Here is a 25,257-nt window from a genome sequence, read left to right on the forward strand (position 1 = left end):
TGGGAAATCTGCAGATTTGTGAACAGCTATGAGGATATAGCGGTGCCAGTGCTATTTTTCTGGAAAAAGAGGTGCCAGAACTCACCATGAACACCCCTCTCATTCTCTTAGAATAGCAATGGCGCCTACCTGAGAGGTGCTGAAACTGGGTTCTGTCGAGTTTCGGCTGGAAAAAAAAATCCTGAGCAGTGGGATCTGCCCCATTGATCCTCCCAATGGTTCTTTTGCCAACCCTCCCTTTATTAACCTGCTGTGGGGCAAAAAAAGAATCCTGCTTCTAGTTGCACGTCCTGTTGGTTTGAAGGGAAAAGGAATTCCCTTTGGCCCGCGAAGAGCTGACCTCAGTTCTCCAGCGTAGAAAGGGGTTCTGTGGATGTCCATGGGATGAGAGTCTGGAAAGTTTCCTGTAAGTTTATGGCACGGAGACATGAAAATCTGAAGGTACAATGCAATTTTATAATGCTCAACAGCACCCTGATCTGAAACATCTAAAAAAGGGTTTTGAATGAATTAGCAGTGCTATTCCTTCCGATTCGCAAGGAAACACAGTGTCTTTTCTTAAGTGGGAAATTCAGGTGATTTTTTGGGATAGCACCATGAATGGAGTCTTCCTGAACAGCACAATCCTATTCATGTATACTGTACTCAGTAGTGAGTTTCCTTAAGTATTGTGGGACTTACTCTCAGGTAAGTTAACGTACGATTGCACTCTATATCTGAACCTTTCGCATTTTGAACACATCATTAAAAAATAGAAACTCTGGGAGAAAAACTCCTTTGACCTGTTATCTTTTTGAAAATGGCTGTATGGCCCTGTTCCCTAAAAGCTAGATTTGCCTCCTTTTCTTGGCATGCAAAATCAAAATGTCAAAATTCCAGCATATAGATTTTAAAGTGCATATTCAAAGCTTATGAGTGTGGTCCCAACTCTGCCCAGAAGCAGCTATAGCTTCAACTGAGTCACATAGTGAATGGGAAAGTGTAGAGAATTAATTATGGAGGCTGTGCATTTTGTCTGTGGGGATGTTTCCAGGGCAGTTCTTGCCTAAAGGGCTGGAGGCGCTAAAAAGTTCTTTTGCTTTTCAGAATCTAAGCAGACTTCTGGTTTGTTATTAAGTTGCTTGTGTGTGTTTGTGAACATCTTTCTGCAGAACAAACAAGGAGCAGCATGCTTAGGACACAACGCTATGCAGGAAAGCCTTCTGAACAAAGTCCAAATGAAAGAGGATCTCCAGAAAGAAAAAGTAAGCTGTGGCCCTTTTTATTAATGCTTAGGCCGCCATTTGTTTCTGCACGCCTTAGCCCTGTCCGTGGAATATCCAGTTAACTGAATATTGAACTGCACTCTGTGCTCCTGAGAGAACGAAACCCTCTCCTCCATCCCCTAGTGGGTCCTGAGGCCGCTGGAGTTATGCAGGGGGGAAGCTGTACAGAAGCCATGTTTTATTCCTCTGAGCCAGCGGTGGGGAACGTTTATGGCCTGCTGGGCTAGATCTTTATCTCCCCTCCTGCCCCCTGTAGACCAACATGGACAGGTTGGCGGGATCGCCCCCTGTCAAATCATCCAATATCCCATGAAAACCACCCATCATGTGACACTTACACTTATGGGGGAAAGCTCCCATTGGTGCCCATGGGAGCTTTCTAAGAGCAGGTGGGTAAGACGTCATTTTAATTGCCTCTGGGGGAGGGAAGGATTAAAGTTTAAATACTGAACCTTCTCTCTCCCTGTGTACAGTGGTTTTTGTTAAAATAGGGTCCTCCTGTGCTCAGTATTAACTTCTGTTTTCTTTTAAAGCTATCAGTGTTTCTGCCTGCTGTGCATTTGATGTAACGTTAAATGCAGTGGCGGGCGTGCTTTCATGCTGTCAGGAAAAAAACCAAGGACTAGAATGTTGTTGGGCGTTTCTTTGGTGTTGTGCTCCTGATCTGCGTTTGGCTGCGCCTCCCTGGTGAGCCAGTCATGGCTGCAGAGAGAAGTCTGCAAGTGTCGTGCTATCCTCCCAAATTCCAGAATAGCCTAACCCATTCCATCAGCTCACTGGGCCCTGGGCCTGTCACCTGGGCAGAGCAGCCTGGTTTCCCATCTATTCTTTGGTCTGCCTGTGCCTCGCCCTTGCCCTTCTAACTTTGGTCTTGGTTCGTTTGGGACTTCGGCCCCTTTTGCACTGTACATTTAAGGCAGCATCATGCCACTTTAAATTGTAGCTCTGTGAGGGGAATAGGGGGTCTTCTAATGACTCTCAGCACCCTTGACCAACTACAGTTCCCAGGATCCTTTGGGGGAAGCCACGACTACTTAAAGTGGTATGATACTGCATTAAATGCATAGTGCAGACGGGACCTTATACTCTAGGCAACCCTGTGTTTCTGACTGTTTGTTCCCCAGTACTGGCACATGTGAAATGACACAATAATCTTGTTTTTAAGTGCCCGCTGCAGAGAAGACACAAGATAAAAAGATAGATAAAGAGTAAGTAGATTTGATGAACTTGATTTTGGAGGGGGGAGGGGTATTTTTGAATGGGTTTCAGTGTCTCATTTATTTTCTCCTTCTGTCTTTTAAAAAGCCCTTTAGATATCCCTTCTGCTAAGTGGCTGAAGACTCATGGTTTGGTTGCTAGGCGACTCACCATAATGGATGCTTTGGCCCCGACAGCTGTTCCTCGCACAACCAAATACATTCCGATTTTAGACAAACATGTTGTTTCAAGAGTATTTGATGATGTAAGTCTCTTAGTTGTTTCTGGGGAAACTCCACATTAACAGTGCGACTCTGAATCAAGCAAGGATTCAGGTTGTGTTGAGCATGTTCCCATTTTGATATCTGGGACTGTTGACGGGGATAAGAGAGCGTCCAGAAATATTTCACTGTAAACCCTTTGATTGCAAGGATATTCTCCTTTCCTTCGCAATCCTCTATTTCTTGCCTTACCTCTTTTGTGCTGTTCCTCCTTTCTGGACCAGGTCACATGTGTGATCCCAACCAATTGAGGATCATTTAGTTAATTGCATGATGTCAAGATGCTATGCAGCCAATCAGATGTGACTGCCTGGGGGCATATGAAGTCAGTTAGGAGAGAAGACGAACTTTTTAAGGCCTTTCTGATAGTCTTATTGGGTGCTTTAGCTGAGATTCCTACATTGCAGGGGTTGAGCTAGATGACGCTTGGGTTCCTTCCAACTATGATTCTATGATTTGTCTAATCCTCTTTTAAAGCCATCCTGATACAGTGTGAGTTTTCAGTGTATGTACCTGAAATAAACAACACTTTTAGGAAAGGGATTAGTCGCTGAGAAAAGTTAATTTCTGTTTAGGATTAATGCTGTTTCTGATGCAGTGCCAATCTCCCGCAAAGTTTCACGGCCCCATTTTGAGGGCAAGGGCATGGGAGTGAAATGAATCAATACTTCAGCTCGCATGTCTGACATCTCTGTGCCGATAGCCATCATTCTCTCCCCCCTTCCCGAAATTTCAAGGGGCATAAATACAGACAGTCATTTACCCTCGCTAGATTCAACGTGCTGCCATCTGCCTGATTGCAGCGCAGATTCGAGGGTAAACCATACGTGGAACGAGTCTGCCCCTGCGGCTTGATGGAGGTAGAAACTCTCTCATGCCTTGTTACGCTACCGTTTCTACAGGGATATACGCTCAGTATTTATTACCCCTGCTATGCAAAAATCTCCAAATGAATCCGAACTTCAATGTCTAAAATCCCTGGTAGAGGACAAGGATCCTGAGATCACGTTAAGGATAGCCAAATTCTGTGCGTTTGCCATAAAACCTAGGGAACAAGCTGTGCTATCCTAATGATTAAGGCCTTAAATGATAATTTTAGGTTATATGTTAGTGACTAAGTTTTAATTTATATATTTTTAAACCGTTGCTATATCTGTAGTGTCCCTGTTATACCTAATTGCAAATTCAAATGTATCCCTATCATGTTTTATGACTTCCTTGATATTGTATGTGGGGTGGAACTGGTCTGTGACCGAAATAATAAATTCAAGGGGCATTCTGGGGAGGGGGGAATGGTTGACCCCTGGCTACTAGTGATAAGCTGGGGGAGCGCTAGTGAGTTTTGCAGCTCCACCAGTGAAGTTCACCTCTGCCCTCACAATTCTACAGTTTCTCACACACTTATTTGTAGTTAACACCCCCCTTCCCTGTTGTTGTTGTTCTGCCCTTTTCCCAGTCCAGGATTCATTTCATGGCATTTCCTCCTTTTTTTACCAATAGGTGGCAGTGTACTAACACCTTGTGTTCAAACACTGACTCTGGGTCACAGATCACTTAGGTTGCATGCAAGCCACTGGCACGCCAACATTTTGCACTTGGTGAGCAAGCCTGGAAAAGAGACTGAGCTCTGTGGCATCCCTGAATTCTTGAGGCTTCAGTGTGGTTTCTAAAGTGCTTTAAAGAACAATCACCTTAACAGCGCTTAGCTTATTTCTTTAGTTGCTATTTAGCTAAAGTTGTTAATGTTGTTTTATTGATTATAAACGCCGTATTGATTTTGCTGTAATTGTGATGTTCAGCTTATTTTTTAGTTCCTGTTTTGTTATTAGTGTTTTATAGATTATAATAATTTTTACTGATTATTGGTTAATTGATTTGTGTGATTTATGCCACATTTGTGACATTCTATTAGGTTATTAGGGACGTGGGTGGCGCTGTGGGTAAAACCTCAGTGCCTAGGACTTGCCGATCGTAAGGTCGGCGGTTCGAATCCCTGTGGCGGGGTGAGCTCCCGTCGTTCGGTCCCAGCTCCTGTCAACCTAGCAGTTCGAAAGCACTTCTAAGTGCAAGTAGATAAATAGGGACCGCTTTATAGCGGGAAGGTAAACGGTGTTTCCGTGTGCAGCGCTGGTGCTGGCTCGCCAGATGCAGCTTCGTCACACTGGCCACGTGACCCGGAAGTGTCTTCGGACAGCGCCGGCTCCCGGCCTCTTGAGCGAGATGAGCATGCAACCCCAGAGTTGGACACGACTGGCCTGTACAGGCAGGGGTACCTTTTTTATTAGGTTATTGCTGTGCAAATGGTTAAACGGCAGGGATTTAAGCGCCTTCCATTTGGTTAGCTTTATTCTTTATTTGGGCACCACATTCATCTAGCAGCGTTCTGCCACTTACAGAAATCTAGTCGATATGGCACAAAGGGAATGTGGAGGGAAGAGGAAAAATAAGCACACAGAGACACCGGTTGAGACATAATAGTTACAATGAGCTTGTAGAGTGATCTCCTGCTTTAATTTTGCTGTGGTATGTTAATGTGGGGTGGTAATAAACCCAGCAGTACACAGAAGTTAGCCCTCTGTTATTGTATGAATCACAGAGACACCTGGCAGCATTTTGGTAGTATTTTAGATTTCCCATGAGGTCTTCAGTAGATGGCCTCCTCTGTATGCCCTCACCATCTGAATGTGAGGTGAGTCAAATGCTGTCCCCAGAGAGAATCATAGAGTTGTGGAGTTGGAAGGAACCCTGCGAATCACCTAGTCCAACCTTCTGCAGTGCAGGAATATGCAGCTGTCCTGTATGGGGATCGAACTTCCAGCCTTGGCGTTATCAGCACCACGCTCTAACCAGCTGCGCTATCCAGGCTGAGGTCTGCTTGGTGCCTACTTTGTTTTCATGTCAGCTCTTGCGAAAGGCTTCTTTACTGTTTAAAGCTGCTTGGATTTTACTGTTTTATTTCTTGTTGGCTTATGGTTATTTTTAGCTAAATTGTAATTTGTTAACTGCCTTTTTCTATTGTAATCCCCCGCCCTGCCCCCTGGAAGCGTACCTATAATTGCTAGGTAAACAATCACATGTGCTGGGGATTTGTGGGCTAGCCACATTCAAAGCTTTGTTTTTGTTCCCTGCTTAGCCTAGTTAGACTCAATACATTCTATGGCTGTGCATGCTTCAGAATTTGACAGTGACAAGTTTCAAAGGCCTGATCCTGTGCTTCTGCGGCAGGTTCTCCCCTTTGCCCATGTGAGCAACAATAAGAAATATGTCACGCTGATCAATCCTCAAGCAGTGGATCTTGATGCTTATAAGAAGAAGTTGCAAGAAGCAATCAAAGTGTATGAAAGGCAAGTCTACTCTTGCACACACAGAGTATTTTTATTAATTGACATTTTCAAGACCAGGACATAAATAAATGCAATATGCAAGATACATTTGGCTATTAATATTTATTAATACTCTATTAGTTATTCATAGAGTTGATTTTAGGCTTTTGGAAATGATGCCTTTATCTTCCTCAAAGTTTTTAACTTGCTTTTCAAGACAGAAATGTGTTTTCTGCTCCTCTCTGGGATTGGTTGGCGTTTTTGGGGAAGACAACTATACGATTTGAATTCCTTCAGCTGTAAAATAGCATTATATATTTGAAACAGTTACTGTTTTCCCTATGGGACTCCTCCAAGCTGGAATATCAAGAGGACAAATTTCAATATGGAGCTGTTTGCAAATGACCGAGCAATAACTCTAAATGTCTCTCACAGCAGCTGTTCAGGCTTGTCTATTACGCCATGAATGGTACATTATATTTCTGCAAATTGAATTTGCAGGGGTTGAAGCCTAAGTTTCTGAATTGCGATAGGTCAAACTTTTATTTGATGCCTGCCAAATTGCCCAATTTGTCTTTGCACAGAAAAGCTTTAATGAAGAAGGACGCATGACATTAACTCGTCCTCCTCGATAAATAACCCAGGCGCTATTAGCATGATATTTAGTTGAAGCAAAAAATGGCAGTAACAATAATGCCATACCTTCCAGAAAGAAGGAGAATATTTCCTGCTGGGCAGTGAATGACACCCCACCCCACCCCCGAAACAAAGAGATCTTAAAGCTACAGTGAATTATTGTTTGGAATAAGCACAGGCATAAGAAAAGGAGCAGGTGGCTAACAGAAAGCAACACGCGCCCTTCAGAAATAAATATCCTGGCGCTGTCAGATTTTATGCCTGTGAATAAATTAGGGAATCTGAGTATGTGACACAAAAATTATCCTGGAATGCTTCATTATACCCTGGAATGCACAAATGCCCTTGGCATGCTGTCGGAGCTCTGGCCCCTGACTGCCAAATGGACGCACCTGTGGTTCAGAGAGAGACGGGGTTAGTTCAGGATTGCTGCCAAATTCCTTCTGGGGAATTTGCTGCACCTGAGGGCTCTTCACCAAACCCATTTCATGGGAACAGACCTCCCAGAAGCTGCCATTCTGCAGGCTGCGGTCCTCTTGGTATCTTTTTTTTTTTACCACAGGGATGGAGAACATCTGCGGCCTTCCAGATGTTGTTGGACTCCACTCCCATCAGCCAACAGCCAGGAATTGTGGGAGTTGTAGTTCAGCAGCGTATGGAGGGGCCACAGGTTCCGCATCCTGTTGAATGATTTGATTTGTTGGTTTACCTACAAGGTGGCACTTAATTGTTTCAGCAGGCCTTCAGTAGAAAACCACCACATATCCTGTTAGTGGAGTAGTAGCTTGCTACCAGACTGATAAAATCGAAAGGAAAAGCCATGACTCAGTAGGAGAGCATATGCAAGTTCAGTTCCTGGTATGTCCAGTTAAATGGCCAAGTAGGAGATGATGGGAAAGACCACTGTCTGAGACCCTGGAAAGCCACCCACCCCAGCTCCAGCTCCTTGAGGGTCAATTGTCCCACTAGAACGATGTGCAATGCAGTTTCCAGCCCCCTCCACCCCCATGCATGAGTAGAAGCACCTTCAGATTACATAGGGCATCTGTAGACCAAGCCATTGTGTGTTATATGTGAAGCCGGCATCATTCCTGACTGACTAATGTTTTATCAGCTGTGTGGCTTGTTTATATTACTCTGTGCTGGACGGAACTCCCAATGGAACAGCATTGTGCAGGCTACAATGGGAATTCACCTGCATTCTTCCACGTTCCTGGTTGTGTCAGATTGTTATTGTGAAAAGCAATGTTTTCCTGATGCCTTTGTTTTCAGAGGATAATTTTGAATTTCATAGTTGGCCGATGAGGACAGTTTGACACTTCTTTTTTAAGGCCTCTCAGAGTACAAATTTGCCACAGGTCTCCCTCCCCTATTTTAAAAAGAATGGAGCGTTCCGTTTTATTCAATCTCGTTAAGTGCACTTACTGCGCTCTGAGAAACTGTTGCGTTTTCATTAACAGGCGACTTGATCAGCTTATTTGGAGAGCGTTACCCCAGGAGGAAAAAGACAAGTAAGATGCTGCTTTCTTGCTTTCCAGCTCAAGAATTCATTATTATTATTGTTTTTAAAAAAGTATAGATGGAATGGGAGCCACTGTGTCATGTCCACGTTGGAAGTGCACCTTGAGTTTTAGGCATTTTATTTCATGCTTTTTAAAAATCATCTCTATAGTGCAGGGGGGAGGCTTTTCTGTTGAGGGCCACAGTCCCTTAGGGAAAGTCTGTCAGGGGCCATATGCCAGTGATGGGTGGGGCGGGAGGTAAAAGTGGGTGGGGCACCCTCTTTTCTTTCTGTTTGACCTTTCTGTCTCTGTCTCTCTGTTTTCTGTCATCTCCTTTTGACTTATCTCCCCTCCTTGCTATCTTCATGAAACTTCACTGAGGGTCGCAGGTTGCCCCCCCCCCCACACCCGGACTCTAGTGGCTCCAAGATCCATAAGAGGTTGTCAGACCCTCCAAGTGCCCCTATTTTCAAGGGAATGTCCTAGATTTACAGAAGCCATCCCTCTTTCTGATTTGATCCTGGAAAGTCCTGCTTTTCCTTGGGACATCCCTCTTTTCATCAGAGAAATGATGGAGAAATGAAAGCAGCCCTGTATAGGGAAGGTTTTTTTTTTAAAAAAAGTTTAATGTTTTGTTATGTTTTTATGTATGTTGGAAGCCACCCGGTCAGATGGGTGGGGTGGTATTCTTATGGAATAAAGGTAAAGGGACCCCTGACCATTAGGCCCATTCATGGCCGACTCTGGGGTTGCGGCGCTCATCTCGCTTTATTGGCCGAGGGAGCCGGCGTACAGCTTCCGGTAACTAAGCTGCTTCTGACGAACCAGAGAGGTGCACGGAAACGCCGTTTTGGAATAGGATGTCCCTATTCTCACTGGAGAAATGTTGGAGGGTATTGGTTGTGGCTAATAGGAAATGATACGGAAGCCATGTCATATTTTTCATGTATGCAAAGCATCACTTGATGTTGCATCTCCTTGTGGGTCAGGATTCCTCTCTCATGACTGGGCACATAAGAAGTGTACCCAGCCTGTACCAATAGCCTAATATGTTTAATTTTGCAAAGTTCTAGCCTAATTTGCATGAATTAATTATCACAGGGAGGCCCAGGAGCTGTTTAGTCCGTGCTTACGTAATGAGTTCTGTCAGGAGCCCATTCATAGCTGATTTGTTGGAGCAAGTGGAACCCTATTGGGCTCTTCTGTCACCTGACCCTTGCTGAGTTGGTAGCTGTGGTACTTCCTTTTCTTGCAGTGTACTGAGAGCAGGTCTGCCACTCCTTCCTTCAGCAACTGCTGTGATAACCCTCTAGCTGCTATTTGAGAACCCTGGAGCCATTACAGGCAGGCTGATATACACTGGAGGTGTTTTGCTCCCCAGTGCAACCTAGCTACAGCCCCTGCACCAAGCTCAAGGGTACCCCACATAGACTGCATGACAGTAATCCAAAACTTGAGGATATCAATGCATGGACAACTGTACTCACACTATTCTGGTCCAGGAATGGCTGTAGCTGTCTTACCAGCCAAAGTTGGTAAAAGGAACTCCTAGCCACTGAGGACACCTTAGCCTCTGGTGACAGAGCTGAATCATGGAGCACTCCCAGACTACGCTCCTGTTCCTTCAAGGAGAGTTCGACCCCATCCAGGGCAGCCAGCTTACCTACTTCCCAGACCCACTCACCCACAGAGCCCTGTGTTGCCAGAAGTCAGTCTCAGTTTATTAGTCCTTGTCCAACCCACCGACGTATGGTTTTCTCATAGTACCACAGTATGATCAAAATGAAGATAAGTCCCACCTTAAGGTAAAGGTAAAGGGACCCCTGACCATTAGGTCCAGTCGTGGCTGACTCTGGGGTTGCAGCGCTCATCTCGCTTTATTGGCTGAGGGAGCCGGCGAACCGCTCTCAGGTCATGTGGCCAGCATGACTAAGCCGCTTCTGGCGAACCAGAGCAGCACACGGAAATGCTGTTTACCTTCCCACCAGAGTGGTACCTATTTATCTACTTGCACTTTGACGTGCTTTTGAACTGCTAGGTTGGCAGGAGCAGAGACCGAGGAATGGGAGCTCACCCTGTCACGGGGATTTGAACCACCGACCTTCTGATCAGCAAGTCCTAGGCTCTGTGGTTTAACCCACAGTAGCACCCGCGTCCCACCTTACTTGATTGGAAAAGAAGGTCTGCTTAGTCCAGCATTCTCCTTCATGAAGCAGTCACCCTTATTATTCTGGCAGTTTGCAAACAGGACATGAAGGGAAGTCCCTTTCTTTGTCCCCAGCAGCTGGAATGCAAATGTATACTGTGCTTGTGTAGGTACTGTTATTTTTGCTTACATCATGGAACCCAAGGCAGTTCTCAAGTGACCTCCCATCCAAGCACTGACCAGGCCCAGACCTGTTTAGCTTCAGCAGGGTAGTAGTCTTAAGTGCCTTCAGATTGTACCCTGGGAGGTTCCATTTACCTGTCATAGCTAAGAGCCCCTTGTTGACCTCTATGAATTTGCCATCATTTTTCGTCGCGGGGGCTCCATGCTTTTAACAACAGCATAAAACAGCCAAGTTCAATAGTTGCAACTTTCCCCATCACCATACTTCCCAAGCCAGGAAGCCTCCAGAAGTCAAAGCGAAGTTGTCTAGAGGAGGCTGCTGCTTGTTCTTCCTTAGTGGCATAGGAGAGCCAGGGGAAAAAATTGCACCTGGCAACCAATGTACCCCTTTGGTTTCAGATAGTACATGGGTAGACAAGTCTATAAACCCCGGGTCGCAAATTTTCACGCCCCTGTAGTGGCTACGGTGGCTCATTGACCAGAAGTAATGTATTTTGCATTAACTCAGGAAGTGTATACTTGATTCTGACCAAACTTAAGCCTTCTGATGTCTATTGTAAACTCTTCAACTGGTTGATCATGACACCCACAACATCCGTAGATGTCAGGGATTGGACTGAGGAGGAATGGTGGGGACCGCCCCCCCTCTCCCTGAACCTTCCTGAGAAGAGGAGGACAGTATAGATTTAGAACAGCGGTTTGCAGAAGGTCATAGTTCAGAGGCTGCAGAGGGGAGAAGCTGGGAAATGTTGGGAGAGGAACAGCAGGAAGAAGAAGCACCAGGGGAGAGACAGATGACAGACTCAGTGTCTTTAGAAAGCATTCATGACCCCTCCTCTCCCAGGACCAGGCGTGCCTTGAGAGTAGTAGAACAGAAAGCTCAGAGGCAGAAAGCACTGGTCAGCTGGCACAGGGACTAAGGGGGTGGGACTTTACTTGGAGCAATGCCATTATCTAAGAGAGACCACATTCTTTCATCTCTCTCTGTGAATACTGAATAAACCACTTGGTAAGAACTCTTCTTGTTTATCTGCTTCTTGGTTGACACAGTGAGACGAATAGGGTTCCCTTAAGCTTGACAGTATCTCTTGTTATGCAGCCTCAGAGTGCAAGTGCCATTTTTGCTTTTAGGTTCGAACAGAACAAGCCGGTCTCGTATATAGAACGTAAGGAATCTTTGCTCCAGGCCTTAGAAAATGCGAGTTGGCCCATCTCCTACGAAGAGGTGATGTTGTTGGAAGATGAGATTCTGACAGGATTAACATATGAACAGCAGGCCATTGAACTTAAAGAAGCTTCCAAAGAGGAACCCCAGAGAATTTGTCCCCTTCGGATCTGCCCTGCTAAACAGGTAGGTGGTATTTCATTATTTATTTATTTATTTATTTGAGGGGTGTTGTTTTCCCCCCACAATAAATGCACAAGGCAGCTTGCAAAAAAATAAATAAAAAATCAGTAAAATGCAAGAAACAAACGCAATCTTAGGGACGAACTGAAAAGCCAAAGTGAAGTGCATTTCCAAAGAGCAGTAGAGTACACACTTCATTAGCAATGCCACCAGCATAGTTTTCAAGCATAACCAACATATTGAAAATACTCAGGTTTTTAAGGTTTGCGGTAGCTTTGTTTGGCATGTTTTGCGTATGTATGGAAAGAAAAGATGGAAAGGAAATGATATAGCATGACTTTGTCATGAAGAGAAAAAAATAGATCTATTTTCTTGAAAAGAAACCCTTAAAATTTAATCAGCTTTGGGTTTCACTGAGTATTTGAACCCAGGTTTCCTCATGCGCAACATTACATCGAGCAGCAACAGCAGATGGGCACTGGGTTGCCACTTTGTGCCCTATCATAGAATCCTAGAGTTGGAAGGGACCTTGAAGGTCGTGTTGCTCAGTGCAGGATCTACAGTGCAGGATGCAGTTTGAACCACCCCTGACAGATGTCCATCCAGCCATTGTTTAAATGCCTTCTGGGAAGGAAAGTCCACCATTTCCTTCTATTTGAATTCGCTGGCTTAATAAGCCAGCGTCGTAACCCATGGTTATGAAACTAACCATGGTTGGCTTCTTATGAAGATGACCAGAGCTTGTTTTCAACCAAGGGATTCAGTAAACCTGAAGTAGGCAGAGGTTCTCCTCTCAGCCACGCGGGAGGAGGTGAGGAAATGCAAGCCCAGCACTTGGTTTGGGCTTGTTGCAGCTCATCCCTTTAGCGCCAAACCATGGTTTACTCTTGTGAGTGAACGCAGCATCTGTACGTTACTGTGATACTCCCTCTGAGAAAGACCAGACAAGAAATGTGAACTGTGAAACTTCCCGATGTATGCCAGTCACATGCAGCATTATTCCTTTTCTACACTTAAAAAAATGTTATCTAATTGAAATGTTGAGGACTGCAACCTCAGTTGCGAAGGTGGTTGCTTGCTTCCTTCCCCTGAAGTGAGGGAATTTTAGAGCCAACCCAAGTGCTGTGTTACATGTTGAGGAGTGAGATACTACTTTATAAAATATATAAATGGAAACATTTGTGTGTGGTGGTTCATCTCCTACGAGGGTGCATTGTATTGGGCTTAGACAAATATGCATGACTGTAACTACAATATACTCGGAGTCCTGTAGTGATTTCATGCTCTTTATTGCAGCTTGTAAAACAGTGATTAAATTGCCCCCCCAAACGTCAGGCTTTTATATACATTATTTACACAATGAGTCCCGTCTGATTGGCTGATTCTGCTTCCCTCCTAGAGCCTGATTGGCCCTTTCCTGCAGGCCAATCAGTTGTTGCATTCTACAATCCTACCAGCCTAATAGGCTGATTAACTTCCTCCTGGAGCCTGATTGGTCTTTTCCTGCAGTCCAATCAGTTGTTGCATTCTAGGATCCTACTTGCCTATTGTTCTAGGATCCAAGCTTAGTACATAACAGTAACCTTTTGATAAAATGAAAATGTTGTTTTTCTTTGTGTGCATAATGGGGATGGAGCAGCTTTCACTGGCACTTTCTAAACATACCAGGGATGTGAGTTTCCCTAAACCTCTTGTGCAGGGAACCGGCGGCACATTTAGCAGCCAGTTTGGCTTTAAATATCACTCATTTGTATGAAATAGGCACCTGCTACTTGGAGAGGAAATGATGCTCTACGCTTTGATTGACTGATGTAATCTGTAATTTGAAATGGACAGTTGATAAACGAAAACTTTCGCCCAGCAGGATTATGCTAAATCAACCATTCAGTCAGAGAAACAAAAAAATTACTGAGAAAAGTGTTATTAAAATGCTAATAAAGCTTCTTCCTTATTTCTTTTTAAAAGCTCTTTGGCAAGCATTACAGAGGGAGCTTATCTTTTGAGAAAAGGCCAGACCTCTGGCAGATTTCCAATTGTGTATTTCTTTCAATCTTAACAAAGTGAAAAGCTCTCATTTTGCTACCAGTTAAACAAGAGATGGCTTATGTTCAAATGAGGAGTGCTTTAGAAAAATGCCCTTATCTTACCTACAAATGCTTACTCAGAAGACCTCCAGTTCAGTGGAATTTGTTCTCCAGTAAGCATGCATAGGATTGCGGTTTTGATCACATAAACCAGAGCCTTCCAACTGTGTGTCGCGACACATTAGTGTGTCTGCTGCAGTGTGTAGGTGTGCCGTGCAAACGCTCCCCGCACTACTCCTGGGGCTGGAAAGGGGTTAGTTTAACCTCCAGTTTGCTAGCGAAATTGAATTACCGTGTCGCGAAATGATGCATGTCTAAAAAGTGTGTCACCAACATGAAAAGTTTAAAAAGCTGTGACCTAAACAATCAACGCTTCTACAGCATAGTGTGCCACATGAAGTAGAAATAAGATACAGTCGTACCTCAGAAGTCGAACGGAATCTGTTCCGGAAGTCCGTTCGGAAGCTGCGGAACGTGCATTGGACGTTTGGGTTCCAAAAGAACGTTCGCAAACTGGAACACTCACTTCTGGGTTTGTGGTGTTCGGGAGCCAAAACGTTTGTATCGCAAGGCATTCAACTTCCAAGGTACGACTGTACTGACTCTTAAGAGCTCAGAGAGGGCATTTTGGGGCACAGCCCTGTCCTTCAAGGAAAAATGGTATACAATTAATAAAGGAGAGGTGTCAGACTGAGGAAAGGACCTAGAGGGATACTAGGGAGCATCACAAACATCAAACAAGCTGTAGGGACCACCCAGAGTCAGCTCTGTAGTCAGTTACTTCCCTGTGGCTTCCTTTTTGGGTTTTGGTCCCTCGACACAGCCACCTGAATTTCACAAAGCATGACTGCAAGATGTCTGCTCCCTGTAAGGACACAGCAACACAGCAGCATCTTGCTCACCTCACAGCCCCTCTGTCCTTGATCCTCTCTGGCGTGCATCATGCCTTACCAGTCTTCTGACATGTGGGTCAGTTCCCCACAGGCACCCCCCTCCCTGTCAGCCTCTGCATAACAAATATCCACATGATGCCTTGGAATGAATGTGTGTGTCCTGCCCCACAGGCAGAGGAGATCCTTTCTAATTCTGCATCTCAACTCTGCCACTGAGAAGTTGTTTCATGCTAGTATGGCTCACCGTGAATGGCGCTTGTAAAAAGGGCTGGGGGGCGGGGCGGGGAGCTGGCTTAATAATAATGATTGAAGATAGTATCCGGTGCCCTTGAACCTCTAAAATCTTTGCTATATCCTAATAAAAATAGGAAGCGTCCATTAAGTGAGTACAGTGGCTGTTGACAATCTTCCTCTAACCCACCAGTTCATTCCTCCGCTCTGCAGGAGCAGAAACATTTCTGCACTTTACCGGTTCCTTCTGGTGTGTTTCCCTCCTGCTGTCCTGACATGCCAACATATGCTACTGACTGCGATGTGATTAACACCGTGCAATCACTTATCCTGAGACAACCTGCATTAGCAGCCTAATCAGAGCGCCATCTTCAGTAATTGCTAATCTGCAGCTGCAAAGCTTCAGGACTGAGTGGTTAGAAATGCAGGTGTCATTCATGGTGTTGAGCTCAGGATAGAAATGAAACGTTTCAAACAATGGCTAGCCCCCCCTGTTTTTTATTTGTCTTGCCTAAATGTATACCTAACTTATTTTGCACAAACACCCTAAACATGAGCTATACTCAACATGACTTGATGTTAGAAAAAGATGTTTGGCAAGGTACATTTCCCTTGTATATTAGTTAGTTAGTGAATGCCATGCTGTTTTCCTGGAATTTAAATCTTTGGACAAATCTGATTTTTAAAAAAGTACTGATGACATGGCCTTATTAATGCTGAAAGAGAAATAGTAACCTTATATGCCTGACCTTAGTTGACTATCTGTTCAGACCTACTGCTGAATTAATGTAAGCTATAAAAAAAAGTTGGTATTGTTCAGCTTGTGGATAGAGTTGCACCATTGCTGTTGTTTGTACAGATGGCTAAAAGATCTTTGTTGTTTAGTCGTTTAGTCGTGTCCGACTCTTCATGACCCCGTGTACAGAGCACACCAGGCCCTCCTGTCTTCCACTGCCTCCCGCAGTTTGGTCAAACTCACGTTGGTAGCTTCGATAACACTGTCCAACCATCTCGTCCTCTGTCGTCCCCTTCTCCTTGTGCCCTCCATCTTTCCCAACATCAGGGTCTTTCCCAGGGAGTCTTCTCTTCTCATGAGGTGGCCAAAGTATTGGAGCCTCAGCTTCACGATCTGTCCTTCTAGTGAGCACTCAGGGCTGATTTCCTTAAGAATGGATAGGTTTGATCTTCTTGTAGTCCATGGGACTCTCAAGAGTCTCCTCCAGCACCATAATTCAAAAGCATCAATTCTTCCGCTATTAGCCTTCTTTATGATCCAGCTCTCACTTCCATAGCTTTAACTATACGGACCTTTGTCAACAAGGTGATGTCTCTGCTTTTTAAGATGCTGTCTAAAAGATCTGCTGAGCCTCAAAACAGAGCTACGGAGGCACTGACGACTTCTTCTAGAAGGCAGGAATGTGCAGAGCAGATTTTTTTTTGTCTGAAACAGATTCCATAAAAGTCAGATCACATAAGTTTAGACTAGGTTGCCTTAGATCAGAAAATGAAGTGTTATTGTAATTGCAAAAGCATAAAGGAGGAAGAAGACTTAGCATTTCATAGAGCACCTTTCAAGTTTTAGCACATTTCGCACATCCATGGCACTGATGAATAGGGTTGTAGCCCTGTTACAGAAAATGAGTATTCAAAGCTAGTAGCTTTTAAGAGGGATTGGGAACATTTTCTGCTTCCCTTGAAAGATTAGATTCTTTGAGCTAGTTTCACTTGTTCCCTCAGCATGGATCCCAGTAATTTGGTTTGAGAGGATGCTCAGAGGTTGGGTGGGTTCTTCCACTAATAGAGGAATAAAGGTAAAGGTAAAGGGACCCCTGACCATTAAGTCCAGTCGTGGCCGACTCTGGGGTTGCGGTGCTCATCTCGCTTTATTGGCTGAGGGAGCCGGCGTACAGCTTCCGGGTCATGTGGCCAGCATGACTAAGCCGCTTCTGGCGAACCAGAGCAGCGCATGGAAACGCCATTTATCTTCCTGCTGGAGCGGTACCTATTTATCTACTTGCACTTTGACGTGCTTTCGAACTGCTAGGTTGGCAGGAGCAGGGACCGAGCAACGGGAGCTCACCCTGTTGCAGGGATTCGAACCGCCAACCTTCTGATCGGCAAGTCCTAGGCTCTGTGGTTTAACTCATAGCAATTGAAAAGTGCTAAGTGCTTACTACTAAAGCTGCAAAAGTTTTGTTTTATGCATATTGCCCCACTGTATGCACCTTTTCTGTTGTTGTTGTTGTTATCCAGTTATGATGTACATCTCAAGTACTGGGGGTGGACGAATCTCTCTCTTTCTCATTTATATGCAACACAGAAATTTTCATCAAAGCTACAGGAAAAGAAGCTGCAGAAAGGGAAAAGGGTTGATGCTCTCAAAGGCCACAAGGTCATTGCAAGATCAGAAAGCACGGGATTTTACTACCCAGGTAATTACATTGTAAATAGTAGTTTGTTTGGCTTGGAATTCTACCCTAAAACCGGTATCAAGACCTGGCGTGTGGATAGGAGTCCTTTGGAGTAGGAGGTGATAACTAATCAGCCAGGACAGTTACCAAATGTAATATTTAGCTCGCAATGCAGAGATATTACATAGTTGGCAATGCTGGTTCAAATGTTTAGGATCTATACATATTTTGAGGAATGGGCATTAGTGCCTATGTGGGGGTATATGCTTACGTGTGTGTGCAGAATTTTAAAATCTTGGCAGTGTGCAGTGGGGAAGAAAGGAAGGACGCACATGGGACTGTCAGAGGCACCTGGTACCATAGAACTGTCGGAAATTGCGTTCGACAGAGCTACTCCTCCAGTCGAGCCTTCAGAATTTCCTCCAATGATGATTAACAACCTGAGCCTTTGATAAGGCTGCAGGCATGTTCTCCATTCATCAGAGTATCAAACACAGCAGAAGAGATGAGAGGTTTGAGCTACATTGCTAGGTTTTATTTCTAACTACGCAGACAGAAAAGAAATATACATGCTCTCTCTGTGAAAGCAGAGAGCAACCGAAAAACAAAGGAACAGGAAACCAGTAACATCACATCCATCTCCTGTCTTCCGTGAGACTTCCAACAGCCTGGAATCTCTGGAATGCAAAATAGAGTCTTGTGACTCCAAGCACTGCACAGTGGCATAAACAGAAACTAACACCATCCCCCTTTCTGTGAACACCACTGGGCAGTGTGTCAGTACAATCTCAGTACAAACCCAGTTTCTGTACATAGGTACAGTGTTGATCCCTTGGAACAACCTTGGACAATAAATCAGCAGGAATTTCATTACCTGGCATATAGGACACCGTTACGAGTCCTTTCTCGACACATTCTCTAGCATGTTGCAGCTTCAATTGCAAGTGCTTTGTGCTTTGCTTACAACCTTCAAAAGTCAGCAAAGCCAAACATGCTTTGTTGTCCTGATAAACCTGGATTGGACACTTTACAGGAATTCTCATGTCTTTACACAATTGTAACAACCATTCACAATCCACAAGTGAATAAGATAGTGCATTCAGTTCAGCTTCACAAGAACTTAAGCTTACTGTTGTTTGCTTCTTGCACGACCAATGAAATAGACCCTGGTTGACATGGAATCTCTGGAATGCAAAACAGAGTCTTGTGACTCTAAGCACTGCACAGTGACATAAACAGAAACTAACAAGAACTGCAAGCAACCTCAAAAGTTACCCATAGTTCAACCCCCTCCCAATGCAGGCAATCTACTATTACAGACTTAACACAAATGCTGTATGTGAGACTTGGAAACTTCTATCAAATGCTGAAGTTCTTCCCTCTTATGTATCCACTGTTGGCTGTGCATTCAGTGGGTTTGAGAATGCGTGTGCATAAGAGCCATTGCAAAGGAGGAAGGATCCTTGCTTCGAGCAGCTCTGTGCACACACATTGGTACGTGTTCAAGTTCCCTTTCCGCACTTTCTAAACACACAACTGAGGGTGGATCTAAACACAGGGAAAAGAACACGCTATTAATAAATGAGAAATTAGATCGTTTTAACCAGTGCTTTTTTCTGGGGGGGACGCAGGGGTGTGCATACCCCTCAACATTTTGTGAATCTAAGTTTGGCCTAACTGAGGGACAGTATTTCAATATGAGTAGGGAAATGAGAGTACCCCTAAACATTTTTTAAAAGAAAAAAAGCACTGGTTTTAACAAAAGAAAAAAAATCTCTATGGAAAACCGCATTTTAAAAATTTCCTGCTTTCTGGCGCCATCTGGTGTTGCATGTTTATAGCACATTCAAATCGCTGTTTCTTTACTAATGTAGCCGAGTCCTGAATGTAAGAACATTCTAAAGGACCTGGATAATGTCCCATCTAGTCCAGCATTCTGTTCCCACAGTGGCCAACCAGATGCCAATGGAGGGCCTGAACCCAATTGTGATTTTCGGCAATTAGCATTTAGTAGTATACTGCCTTGACAGTGGAGGTAGAGCTTAGCCATTGTGGCTGGTTGCTGTTGAGAGGGCGGCACAGCTGCCCTCTGTGCCCCCCATGCTGCCTTTTAACATGTGAAAGCTGAACACCCCTCAGGTTGCAACCAGTGGTGGGGCTGGAATTAGGAACACATTTTGTTATCCATTGGTCCATGTCACCCAGGACTGTCTGCTTAAGCTAACGTCAGTTTTCCAATAGTTTCCACAACCCCAAGGAAAGGGATCTTTCCCAGTTCCATTAGTCATGATCTGTAAATGGATCTGCCAGCAGTTGAGCTGCCTCATCTGTAGTCAGTGCATATGCTCTGCACTGAGCTTTGAAAACCAGTTTTAAAAAAAAGCTGTTTCCATTTATTTCGCACGCTGCAAAGCACAGCATGTAATCTGAATCGTGGATTGCTTTCTCTCTCCTGGTCTTTGTTTTAGGGACAGTAATACGAACCATCACTCCTTTTTATGCACTTGTTGATTTCAATTGTGGGCACACGGAGATCGTCCCCTTGAAGTTCATTATACCTGTGGGGGGTGCAATGCCTTGTCCATCCTTGCAGGTAGGTGATTTACCATTTCTGAAGTTCATGCATGTTCTCCTCTACATAGTGCTTTCTTAAAGGAATGCGCCCCCTTCCTTTTAGCTCATCCAAGTTGCACGGTCTTTTTTACTGGGTGCAAATGGGACCAGAGCAGGCGAACTTACCTGTCTGAGGTTGATATTGGGCTTTGTTATTGAAAGATACTCGGAGTCGAGTGTGGATTTCATGTTCTTTATTCAGCTAATAGTGGTGAGGAGGAATGGAAGTTCCCCCAGAATATCTGCTTTATATACATTATATACACAATAGGCCCAATGTGATTGGCTAATTCCGGGATTCATCTGTAGGCCAATCAGGTTGCGGATTCACTTCCACCTGGAGCTGGATTAGGTGGCTCCTGTGGACCAATCAGACTGCTGCATTCTGGACCCTATTGTTCTAGCACCAGTCAGATTGCTGCCTTCTGAATCCTATTGTTCTACGACCAATCAGACTGCTGCATTCTGAATCCTATTGTTCTAGGACCAATCAGACTGCTGCCTTTTGAATCCTATTCAACTCAGTACATAACACTTATCTAAGGATGCACGTGAATGGTGATGAACCCATGTGGTGGCCAGCCGTAAGGTGCAACTCTGGTGAATACAATTTGTGAAACACTTACAGGAAAACTTAAAAGAAAAAGAGGTATAGGTGTCTGGGCATATGCAGGAATCCTGCCATCTCCCCACCAAAAGGAAGCATTTCCCCTTGATTCTCTGTATATAAAAGCAGGGTGTAGTTACTCAGTGGAGTCAGAGTTACTTATTACTTATTCTATAATACTCTTTCATAACTACAGTCATACCTTGGTTTTCGAACAACTTAGTTCTGAACGTTTTGGCTCCCAAGCCCTGCAAACCTGCAAGTGACTGTTCCAGTTTGCAAACTATTTTTGGAAGCCGAACGTCCGACGGGGCTTCCGTGGCCTCTGATTGGTTTCGGAAGCCGCGCTTTGGTTTCCGAACGTTTTGGAAGTCGAGCGGACTTCGGGGACGGATTCCATTTGACTCCCAAGGTATGACTGTATTTCTGTAAAGAAGGGACACAGTCATAGAGGGAAGGACATATTGCTAGGGCCGGCCCACCCGTTAGACATGGTGAGGCAGTCACCTCAGGTGGCAGGCAGACTGGGGACAGCTGCGAAGGGTGGCAGATCTAGGTCTCTGAACAGTTCGCCACCACCTGTACTTGTCGCCTGCGGCCACTGTGTAATAAACAGCAGAACTGCTGCTACTGGCAGCTGCCCCTCTCAGGCCTTTTTTCTTCCTCCCATTACCCTCAGTGTGCTGGTGCATCCCTGGACTGCCTCCAGTCGCCTCAGACGGCAGCAGTGAATGAGGCAGTGGTGGTGGTGGGAGACAGCAGTGGTGGAAGAGGTGGTGGCAGTGTGGGAGAGCGCCATTTTCTGTTTTGCCACTCAGGCAGCAAAAACGTCTTGGAGACCCAAAACAGTATGATACATGAGATTAGTGAGAGTACATTTCATTCAGCTGTTTGTTTTTAAATGTAAATGCCAGCTATGCGGTGGTATCATAACTTGTGGCACATGATGAACGCATGCTGACACATTTTTAAGGACATTTCTAAGTTGACAAGAATTCGCTTTGCCCTACTCCTTTGCTACACAAGGAATAGTATGGCCATAATATTTCACTTCCTGATTTGCAGGTGAGTAAAGTTTGGGTTTTTTAACGTCTCAGAAGTCGAACATTTTGGTTTTCAAATGCTGAAAACCCGGAAGTAAATGCTTCCATTTTCGAATGCGCCTTGGAAGTTGAACGGCTTCCTCTGAGTGTTTCTCAATTTCCTCAATTAAATTCCTTTGTGCCTCTGTTTTCAAACGTTTTGGAAATTGAATGGTCTTCCGGAATGCATTACGTTCGAAAACTGAGGTACCACTGTAATTGCATTCTTGTCTCTGTTAATGGTTAAGAAGATAGGACCTTTGGACCATTATAATTTAAAACTGATGTACTCAACCTAACTCCTCTTCTTGTTCTACAGGTTGGAGACTATGTATTTGTAAGAGTTAGGAAACAATTGGGAGACGAGTATTATGTACCTGGTACTGTCATAGCAACCCCACTAAAATCTGATTTAGATGATAAAGTCTACACCATTTTGAAATACAACAACAAAAAGGTAAGACTGCAGGCGGACAGACCTTGAAAACTGCAGTGCTTTTTATTCTTGACACTAATAGCATCTTTTCCTTTGGTGGAATCATAGAGCTTGGCTTGCACGCTTTCTTCCTGTCGACTCTAGCTGACAGGAAAAATGAGCAATTAACATAAGAAATATATCTGATTAATAAGGACTCTCTTCATTCAGTTCTGCTTTATTTTAATGTCGTTCTTACTGCTCTGAAACGTCATCCTTAAAACAACCTATTAATCAACTCTTCTCTTGGCACCAATAACTGTTTTTCCATATGTTCTGCTGTGTTTCAAATTATTCTAGTAAGTTATCCCTTTATCCATTGTGTCTAATTTATTTTCCCCTTTTTAAAAAAATAAATAAATAAACCATTGCATTTTGGAAACTTGACTCTTTTTACTTCCACGTACAAGTTTCTTCATCTGAATGGTTGGTTTGACAAGATAAAAGCCACTGAGTTTAAACATGTGGTGATTTTGTTGCTGCAGGCATTCTGTGTACGAAATGGGCTTATTAAAATCAGCCATAGAAGGTATTCCTGTTCCTGCTGCTACATAAATATGACCCGAATGATGGATTATCTTGTGTGAGTATACTTGAATCCCATTTTCCCCTCCATTTCATAAATATGTATAGATGTACACGTTTGTGTGAGATGAGGTAAATATCAAGCAATGCTACCGATACAAATCCTGGAATGATGACAGTAATAATGTTGATTCTGCAAAGCAAGAACAGCAGTCCCAGCCAAAATACCCCAGAGATATTAAATGACCTAGAGACAGATGGGCTGTGCGGTAGGAAGGGGTGTAGAAGATAATAGGGCAACACCATTGTAACAAGAACTGGTGTGTGTGTGTGTTGATGTATGAATGGAGATGTAAAAAAGTATAAGTGGTTTAGAATTATTTATTACATTTCTATGCCTCTCTTTGCCCAAGGATCACGGGGTGGTTTACAGTATAAAAACACAAAAATACATACCATAATAACAAACAAATAAAGTGGTACCTCGGGTTACATACGCTTCAGGTTACGTACGCTTCAAGTTACAGACTCCGCCAACCCAGAAATAGTACCTCAGGTTAAGAACTTTGCTTCAGGATGAGAACAGAAATTGTGCTCCGACGGTGCGGCGGCAGCGGGAGGCCCCATTGGCTAAAGTGGTGCTTCAGGTTAAGAACAGTTTCAGGTTAAGAACGGACCTCTGGAACGAATTAAGTACTTAACCCGAGGTACCACTGTACAGCTAAAAGGTCATAGATTGTGTAATTAGCTAAAGCCTGGGTGAAGAGGCAAGTTTTTGCCTGCCGCCTAAAGATAAGTAATGAAGGGGCCAGGTGAGCCTCCCTGGGGAGAGCATTCCACAAACGGAGCCACTGCAGAAAAGGCCCCTTCTCGTGTTGCCGCCCTCTGGACTTCTTGTGGAGGGAGCACACAAAGAAGGGACTCAGATGATGATTGTGGGGTTCGGGTTAGTTCACATGGGGAGAGGTATTCCTCGAGCTATTGCGGTCCTGTGCCATTTAAGGCTTCAAAGGTCAAAACCAGTGCTTTGAATTGGGCCTGGAAACTAACTGAAAGTCAGTGTAGTTGGGGCAGGGTTGGTGTTATATGCTCAAGCAGTCTTGCCCCAGTGAGCCACCTGGCCACTGAATTCGGCACCAGCTAAAGTTTCTGAAACATCTTCAGACGCAGCTGCACATATAGCGCATTGCAGTAATCTAACCTAGAGGTTACCAGATCATAGAGAGTCTGCACAAACCGAGTACAGTCATACCTCGGGATGAATACGCTTCAGCTTAAATATTTTCGGGTTCTCCGCGGCGACCTGGAAGTAACGGAGCCTGTTACTTCCGGGTTTCGCCGCTCACACATGCGCAGATGCTCAAAATGACGTCACGCGCATGCGCGGAAGCGCGAAACACGACAGGCAGATGCGTCTTATATTCGCTTCAGGATGCTAATGGGGCTGCGGAATGGATCCCATTCGCATCCAGAGGTAACCACTGTATGTGAAGAATGGGAAATGGGTACAGGGGTGGAATTGTGATCAGATAACGCCTGGGAACTTTCACAAGTTTCTGCTTGTCATCTCAGTTGGAGAAAAAACACACACCGGTTGCTGAAATCCTGTCTGCCTGCATTTAGCTAATCTGCTGCTTTGAATTAATCTAGACCAAACATAAAAGTTGTGAAGCATTTCCATAGAGCGGCTGAAGAGGCAGAGACTAAATGCATCTCTGCTGGAGGCGAATGGAAGAAGAAGGACAACAGAAAAGGAAGAGCAAAGAGCAGGAAGGATCTCTGCAAAGCATGGCCCTCTGATGAGCAGCTGGCTGCCCCCAGAAGGACAGTGAAAATAAGAGAAAGTAGTTTGTCGCCACCCTCTCATATCAAAGATGGATGTGCAGGTACAACAAGTGAACTAGAGCAGGAGTCCAGTGATGTTGTGAAGTCAGATATATCCAAAATGGAAAGCTTGCATTACAGTGGTGCCCCGCAAGACGAATGCCTCGCAAGACGGAAACCCCGCTAGACGAAAGGGTTTTCCGTTTTTGAGCTGCTTCGCAAGACAATTTTCCCTATGGGCTTGCTTTGCAAGATGAAAACGTCTTGCAAGTGTTCCGATTTTTTTCCGCTTTGCCCCCCTTTTTCTAAGCCGCTAAGCCGCTAAGCCTTTAATAGCCGCTAATAGCCTTTTAGCCGCTAATCCGCTAAGCCTTTAATAGCCGCTAAGCCTTTAATAGCCGCTAAACCACTAATAGCGCTAATCCGCTAAGCCGCTAATAGGGTTGCTTCGCAAGACGAAAAAACCGCTAGACGAAGAGGCTCGTGGAACGGATTAATTTCGTCTTGCGAGGCACCACTGTAGGTCTATTTACTCTATATTTACTATAACTTTGCCTAGTGATTAGGATTCTGTACTTTGGTTGTTTCACAGCCCAAGGGTTGTTTTTAATCCTTGCTTTCTGTATCATGT

The 25,257-nt window shown here is 44.5% G+C and overlaps 1 protein-coding gene across 3 annotated transcripts in view; it reads left to right on the forward strand.

The window, feature by feature from the left end:
• The window catches only part of VWA3B (von Willebrand factor A domain containing 3B), a 73,895-nt gene that overhangs the window by 44,394 nt on the left and 4,244 nt on the right, over window positions 1-25,257 (forward strand). For 2 of the 3 annotated variants that reach the window (XM_081197538.1, XM_081197540.1), the window contains exons 18-28: window positions 1,152-1,244; window positions 2,431-2,473; window positions 2,571-2,727; window positions 5,969-6,087; window positions 8,163-8,213; window positions 11,665-11,884; window positions 17,410-17,521; window positions 19,969-20,093; window positions 22,122-22,259; window positions 22,763-22,860; window positions 24,453-24,688. In XM_081197538.1, coding sequence (XP_081053664.1) covers window positions 1,152-1,244; window positions 2,431-2,473; window positions 2,571-2,727; window positions 5,969-6,087; window positions 8,163-8,213; window positions 11,665-11,884; window positions 17,410-17,521; window positions 19,969-20,093; window positions 22,122-22,259; window positions 22,763-22,860; window positions 24,453-24,688 — 1,392 coding nt within the window. The remainder of the gene's footprint in view (window positions 1-1,151; window positions 1,245-2,430; window positions 2,474-2,570; window positions 2,728-5,968; window positions 6,088-8,162; window positions 8,214-11,664; window positions 11,885-17,409; window positions 17,522-19,968; window positions 20,094-22,121; window positions 22,260-22,762; window positions 22,861-24,452; window positions 24,689-25,257) is intronic. The other variant, XM_081197539.1, reaches the window with a different exon arrangement.

Source organism: Podarcis bocagei (genome assembly GCF_964188305.1).
Source record: "Podarcis bocagei genome assembly, chromosome: 6".
Taxonomy (NCBI): Eukaryota; Metazoa; Chordata; class Lepidosauria; order Squamata; family Lacertidae; genus Podarcis; species Podarcis bocagei.